A 7,367-nucleotide genomic window follows, 5' to 3' on the forward strand; every position below is an offset into this window, starting at 1 on the left:
GGACACATGGGAGGGGCAAGGCAGGGAGGCTGATGGGTTGTGTTGAGCTGATCTGAGGGCAGACACTGAGTCCAGCCCAGAGCAAGCTGGTTCTGGGCAACACCTCCACCTCAACCATGAACCTGAGATGTTGACTATGGTCCTGGTGAGGCTTGGCTTGAGAAGGTGGTGTCCTGCTCTAGGGAGTGGCTGTGGGGCCCACAAGAAAGATTCGGGCTGGGCATCTGTGGCCACATCTGAGAGGTGGAGTGCTGTGTGCCTGCTGTAAGCCAAACAGCTTTGCCCTGTGTGCCTGCAGTCCCTCGGGCCTCCTAAAGCCGGATGGCGCGGGGGTGAGAGAGGGGACCCTGTTGCATTCCCAAGCCAGCCTGGTGGCCTTTTAGGGAAGTTTTGCTGAGGCTTGATGCTTGCAGCTTCCCTCTGATTTATGAGGGATGTGTCCTGGGGAGAATTACAGATGCCTAGTCAGCTCCAGGGGGTAGGTGAGGGGTGGGGGCGGGGGTCCCCTTGCCCCGTCTCTTGGCTGTACCCAGTTGTGGCTGAGCAGCTATCAAGCAGAAGCCAGTGGGCCAGACTGAAGGGAGAGGAGGCCTGGAGAAACTAAGTGGGGGCATATCTGGGAGAGTCCAGGATACAAGGTGGGCTTGCATTTTATTCTGAAGGCAATAGAGAACCACCAAAGGGGATGATAGCTTGGATTTGTAGTGTGATGCCAGGGAGTGTGACGGTGAGGTAAGAGGGGGCTAAGGGCAGGGCTGAGAGGACCTGAAGCCTGGGGGCAGCAGGAGAAAGAGATGAACTCAAGAGGTGTAGGTAGAATCAGCAGGCCTGAGTGTTTGAGATGAATGAAGCATTGATATCACCAGATTCTGGATCTCCTCCTACTGGGTAGTTACCTCCCAAACTAAAAATCAAGAGGAAAATATGCCCTGGGCTGGGCTGGGGTTGTTGATAGAACATGTGGAATGGAAGAGGCCCAGTGGACTTCAGAGAAATGTGTCTGGGCAGCATCTGGATATGTGGGGCACATCAGGAGACACAGTAGAACTGGAGATCCCCTGATGAACACTATGGGAGAATGCAGCTGTCCCAGGAGAAATGGAGGATGGAAGGAGGAAGGAGGATAGAAGGAACCAGTGTGGGTACGCACTGTCACACATACATCTCTCAGTGTACTCTTGGGTTTTTCTTCCAGAAGAAAAGGACCAGAAGTGAATTCTGGGAACAGTGGAGTCTCCGGTGTGTACCTCAGACTGATGATGCCCAGGCCTTCCCCTCTGCTCTCCACACTGCCATCACGTTCATCGCTTGCTCACCGGGCCCTGCCAAGAGTCTCTGTCCCTGCTTCCATACACACGGGGGCTCTGTAATTCATGTCTTTGGGACTCTCCTGGGAAGTTCACCTATGAAGCTCTAGCCCAGGAGCTACAGCCTGGATGGGGGGTTGGGGGAGATCTGCCCAGAAGCCAGAGCTGGCAGTCAGTCCAGACATGCAGAGCCCTCTACCCCCAAATCCATGAGCACACTCTGGAGTAGGCACCCTCTTGCTTGGAGGCTGGTCATTTACTTGGTGACTGGTGCCTCTACTGACTGATGGAGGACTCCCAGAGTTCTTGCCAGCTCTGACCTCTTGCTTAGTGACTGGTCTGGGGCCTGGTCAGTAAGCGAGTGAAGTAGGGGAAACATCTGGGCCCAGCTGTGCACAGCAAGGGCAGACAACCCCCCTTCACTCTGTTTCCACAAACAGAGGTCTCACGAGGGCTTGAGCCTCTTACTGTTTATATGTACAGTGGATTAAAGGGTCAGAGAGAGGGACATGGTGGTAGGGGAAGGGGGCTGGGCAAGGATCCCCTTCCCAGGAGACAGCTGGCTTGTCTGCCTTGCTCTGGGTACTCCCAGACTCAGAGTTCCTGTCCTAAGCAAATGAGAGACATGCCAAGTCTCTCTCGGTGCTGCCCAGTCTGCCAAGCAGAGGACGGATTTGCCCTTCATGTCCCTGGTGCCTAAGAACCCAGACATCCTTGGGTACCTAATCACTGTGCCCTTTCAGCCCAGCCCTGTCCTGTGTGCACCATCCCACAGTCTGCATGGCTGGGTGGTTCTGAGTGCCCTAGACTCTTGGCCTCACTCTTTGCCCCCAACCCTACATCCCCATGTGCTGAAAGGATGTCAATGAGAATGGCTAGTTACCCAAGGGCACTTCCTTTCCCTCCCTCCTTGGTGGAGGAATGCCTGTCACATCATGTCAAATGATGGGAAAAGTGTTTGATGGACACAAATGTTTTCTAACTCAGCTTTTGCCCCTTTGGCAAAAATTGGGCAAATGGGCTCCAGGTACCGTGGCCTCTTCTTCTCCTCCCTCCCCTGTGCCCTCCAAGTCTCCAGAGAGGCCATAAGAGATGCAGGGTTGGGCAAGGCTCCCCTGGGAACCAGCCCACAGAGATTCTCTGTTTCTTTCCTGCTGGAGGGAAGGCAGTCTTTGAAGTGGGGGAGGATGGCAGGGCTCTGTACCCATCTGTTGACATGCAGCCAGTAGAGAAATAAAGGTTGAGTGCCTGGGGCAACAGAGGACCGTCACCTTCTGTTTTCCTAGAGAGTGGTTCCACCATCCGCCTGTGTGTTCACCTGGGTTCCCACAACCCACACCCACTCACATCAGGAAACTGGAGCCAGGGTCTGGGATTCCCACATTGCCAGCCAGGGTTTGCTGTCTTCTAAGACAAGACCCAGGAGATGCACTGATTTCCTGACCCACACTCAAAGGGCAGATGCATGACTCTGCTCACAGAGACAGCACTTGATAGTTTGTGTATGTGTTCAAAGCCCTTTGCACACGTTAAGATTCAAATGTCGTCACTGGGGAAACAGGCTGGGAGGGGTTCATGATGGCCTGGGGCAGGGCTAGGCCTAGAGCCAAAGTATCAGGAGCCTCCAGCCCTGGCCATTCCCTGGGTCCTACATCTCTCCCTGAGGTTTCTCTCTCTGTTTACTTGCCCTCTTTGAACCCCAGGATGCCATCGACTTCTTGCCCTCCTAGGCCCAGCTCAAGAACACCTCCCCAAGGCTTCCCTCAACTCAGATTGTCCAGGGACCTTGGAGAGGTTGCTTGGTGTTCATTCCTGACTCACTCAGGCGGCCCTACTCTCTAGGAGCAGGGACTCTGTGGCACGAATAGCTATGTGTCCCTGTCTCCTTCCTCTCCTTCCTCTGGAGGGTAGATTCACTCATGAAGTTTCTGTATCTAATCTTCTGCCCAGCTGCCCTGCAAAGGGAAATCAGGCCCTGCCCACAGATCCAGAGGCAGGACTGACTATGTGATTTGTGGGGCTCAGTGCAAAATGAAAATGTGGATCCCTTGTTTAGCCATTAATAGTTTCCTAGAAGGGACAGCAGAGTATGAAAATGAAATTCAGGGCCTTTCTGGGCATGGGGGTTCTGTGCTGCTGCCTAGGTGCTATGTCTGGAAGAGACAAAACCCACCTTCAGGAGCTCCTGACTTTTATTTTGGGGAAGGGCAACATTTGGTGCATAGTTCACAGTGGGAGCCAAGGATGGGCAGAAGGCTTCTTCCTTCTGCACAGTCCATTCAGGAGGCCTCTCAGATCCCAAAACCATTCCATATGCCTCATCTCCCTGGGCACTCGACTGACTCCTTGAGGCGGGCCAGGCAGGGGTGAGGGCCCCATCTACAGATGAATACCCCGAAGCTCTCTGAAAGCCTGACTGTCTAGCTGGTTCCATCATGGCGGTCAGAGCATGGAGTGGAGATGGGCTTGGAGGGTTGGCTAGGAGACAGGCCAGCTTTGCTACTCCCATCAGCTGCTGGAGCTCATAACCAGCCTGCACAAGTGCAGCCCTGCCAGTCCACAGCATGGAGCCTCGCAGGTCAAGATTGAGCAGCCAAGGTAAACAGAGGTTTCCTACCTCACAGCCACTCACCCAAGAGGGAATTCCAGGGCAAGCCCTGGCACACTTCTCACTGGCTCAGGGAGGGCAGCTGCCAAAATGCCGAAGGCCTCACCCTGCCCCCTCCATCGGCCCCTGTTGTGTTATTCCCCATGTCTCCCACACTGTACCCCACAGAGGGCTAGGAGAGACTCTATTGGTGCCTCACTGGGAGGAATGGAAGGGCAAAATTAGGAAATGAAGACCTAATCTGCACACAAAGAGCTGAACCCTGGCAGTTTTACTCATCATAGCCCCAAACAGGAAACAAAATAACAAAATAAGCATCAACAGGAGACGGACAAGCTGTGGTATGCCCACACAACAGAATACTGCTCAGCAATCAAAAGGAGCAGACTACATCTCTATGCCGCAGCGTGGATGAAGCTTAACCCCTTGTGCTGAGTAAAAGAAGCTCGTACTGTGCAATTCCACCTCTGTGAATGTCTAGAAAAGGCAAAGCAAATCCGTAGTGACAAAACAGACCAGTGATTGCCTGGGTTGGGGAGGGATTGGCAGCGAAACAGCAGGTGCGAACATTCTAGGGTGACAGATGGTGATGCCAGGGGTTATATGCATTTGTCAAAACTCATTAAACTGTGTGTCTACAATGGGTACATTTTACTGTACATCAATTATACCTCAATACAGCTTGATTTAGAAGAAAAGAAAGAGGTAGGAGCCAGAGGAGGGGGGTGGGCATGTGGCTGTCATGGGGGTTAGAGGTTTCAGCAACCTCAGGAGGCAAGGAGACAAGCCTCCCCAGGGGTGTTTAGTGTTTGAGGGGCAGGGAGCTAGATGAGCCCCAAGGAGTCTCCACATTCCAGGGACAGGAAGAGGATGGGGACCAAGAGGAAATGTCCCAACAGGATGGAGGAGAACCAGAGGGTTGTGATGGCTCAGATGCTGGGGAGAAGGAGCTCATAGTTGGGGGTGGGGAGGATTAGAAAAGGCCAGAGGAGCTGTGCAAGGTCTAGGCAAGAGGAGAAACAAAGCACGAGGACCCCTGCTGCAGCTTCCCTATAGATCCCCATTCCCACAACCTCCCTTGGACAGTCTCTGTTAGGCTGACCCAGGGCCCTACTCTAGCCAGCATCTAAGGGGCTGAGTGGCACTGAGTGAGCCCTGGGACACTGACATGCCCAGCGTGGGGAATTGGACTGAAGTCTGCAAGCAGAGGTGTCATCCCCGCAACCTTGGGACGCCGAATGGCTAAGGAGACCCACTGGAATCTGTGCCAAACCCCTTGAGGGCCTGGGCTGGCCTCCAGGGTGGACACAGGCCCCCTCCATACTCCACAGAACTGCTAAATTTAGCCAGGCAGAGGAGGCTGTCCTGGGTCTAAGGGCTTGGCAGCATTGCCTTGTCTCCCTACAAGGTCTGGCCCACTACCGGAGCTGGCCACTCGGCCTTTGGGCTTATAAGGCAGGTCTAGAAGCTCTCAAGTGCTGGAGTCTTGGGGTGGGCTCTTGGCCAAACTCTCAGACTTTGGGGAGCCTCCTTCCAGCCACAAGCAGACATGGAAGCTATTTGGGCAAGCCACTCAATTTCTAGAGCCTCAGTTTCCCTATCTGTAAAATGGGGGTTCCAGTACCTATTTCAGGGGGACTGTTTTAAAAAAGAAATCTGCTCAGTATGAAAGTACTGTGTCCTCTGTAAACTCTGACCCTGGCCCTGCTCATCTTTGTACCACCCCCTGATGATGCCTAGAATAATCACAGATGTCTGTTCTTGGGGATGCCAGAGTTGGGGCAAGGAGGGAAAGCATAGGCCTGGATGGAAAGGTGTATTTTAGAATCAGTGAAAGAGGTATTGGTCCTAGCAGCTGCCTGTTGTATGTACTCTGGCAAAGTTATTAGCAAAAAAAGAGATTTATAATTGGGAAGATGAATATAATTGCTCTTATTTCTTTTTATTTTGGGCATGCTTTGGATATGACAATCCCAAATGAGATAGTCCCCCATGATAGTCTGTTTGCTAACTGTCAGGGTCAGAACAGGACCTAACAGGTCCTGTTAGGTGAGGCTCTAACAGGAGCACAGGAGCACACACAGGTGTGTGTTCCAAGCAAGGGTGTCTGAGTATCTAAGGAGACCCATCGGAGCCTTGTGCCGAACTGCTTGAGGACCTGGGCTGGCCTTCGGGATGGGCATAGGCCCCTCTGTGCTCCAGTGGTTGCTAAATTTAGCCAGGCAAAGGAAGCCATATTTCCATTAGTCCATCTGTCAGAAGCCTCTCTCCTTGGAAGTGGGGAGAGGGGGTGATGGAGGAGGTGGATGAAATCATGGTGATGATGTGAAAAGGTCAGGTGCAGATTGGAGAATGACTGTCTGACTTCCTTTCCTCTCCTTCCTCCCCTCTGCCCACCTCATCTAGTGCTTGTTACCCTCCTGAATGTCCAGGAATCATGGGTGGAGGGGGACACAGAGACAGCTCCTGTACAGCGTCAGCACCCAACCCCATGCTTGATTGCAAGCAATTCACGTCCTGGGACCTGCTATCCCAAGAGCCATGGGATCACCTGGAAAGGGAATAGGCCGTTTTGTCTGGGATCAAGACCAGGCCAAGAGGACATTACACCCACAGGCCTGGCTCCTAGCATCTCTGGATTTTTTTTCCTTAGAAAGCCCAGGATATGGTTCTGACCTGCCCCTCTTGAAGGTAGTGTTGGACAGACAGTTGGGCCTGATTGATGAGGCTGATCTGTTTGAGAGGGGAGATTGGTCTAGGGTGCTGGAAGGGGCCATGGACTTGCCCTCTGTGGAGGCCCTTGCTGCCAGGAAAGCCCCTCTACTCAGACAGGCGGCTGGGATTTCCAGCCCCAAAGCCTGGCTCATTGCCTAGAGCAATTTCCCAGTTAAAGACTTGCCAGGAAGAAGATTCCTATCAGCCTTCATAGTGAGGCACCTTGGACTGCAGGGAAGTTTCCCACACCCCCAGGGGACACCCAGTCTCCATCTCCCATCTCCAGAGGAAGTCCCAAGAACACCTGGTAGGGTTGATGGCCAACGAGGGAGGCCTTCCTGCTTCAAGTTGAGGCCTCTGGTACTGCTTAGGGTGAGTTTGGGCGATTCGTTTCTCCTCTCTGAGTTCATTTCTTCATCTGCAAAATAAGGCATTGGGTCAGGGGAGGCCTCCAGCTCTAGGGCTCCAAAAGCAAACGTAATACCTCTGTCCCACCCCCAGTCCCCTGGGGCCCTTGCATTCATGCCCTGGGCTGTGGTTGAAGACAGGGTCTGCAGAGGGTCTATACCTTAAGATCAGTAATAGCCTCAGGATTTTGTCCTCAGTGTTGTTGGGACCCATCCCCTTGGGGCCTCTACCAAGGAGGGGAATCCCATTATTATCCCCATTTCATAGATGAGGATGCAAGTTCAGACTGGTGAGGCAAGTTACCCAAGACCTTGAAGGCAGCTAGCAGC

General features: G+C 53.2%; 1 protein-coding gene across 2 annotated transcripts in view; it reads left to right on the top strand.

Annotated features, from left to right (window-relative positions):
* Window positions 1-2,610, top strand: part of ATP2A3 (ATPase sarcoplasmic/endoplasmic reticulum Ca2+ transporting 3) — a 33,913-nt gene extending 31,303 nt beyond the window's left edge. Inside the window, exon 21 of one of the 2 annotated variants that reach the window (XM_044249223.1) lies at window positions 1,196-2,610. In XM_044249223.1, coding sequence (XP_044105158.1) covers window positions 1,196-1,215 — 20 coding nt within the window. In that variant the 3' untranslated portion in view covers window positions 1,216-2,610. The remainder of the gene's footprint in view (window positions 1-1,195) is intronic. The other variant, XM_044249224.1, reaches the window with a different exon arrangement.
* Window positions 2,611-7,367: the final 4,757 nt, after the last annotated feature.

The sequence above is a fragment of the Neovison vison genome, chromosome 5 (assembly GCF_020171115.1).
Source record: "Neovison vison isolate M4711 chromosome 5, ASM_NN_V1, whole genome shotgun sequence".
NCBI classification, from domain to species: Eukaryota; Metazoa; Chordata; class Mammalia; order Carnivora; family Mustelidae; genus Neogale; species Neogale vison.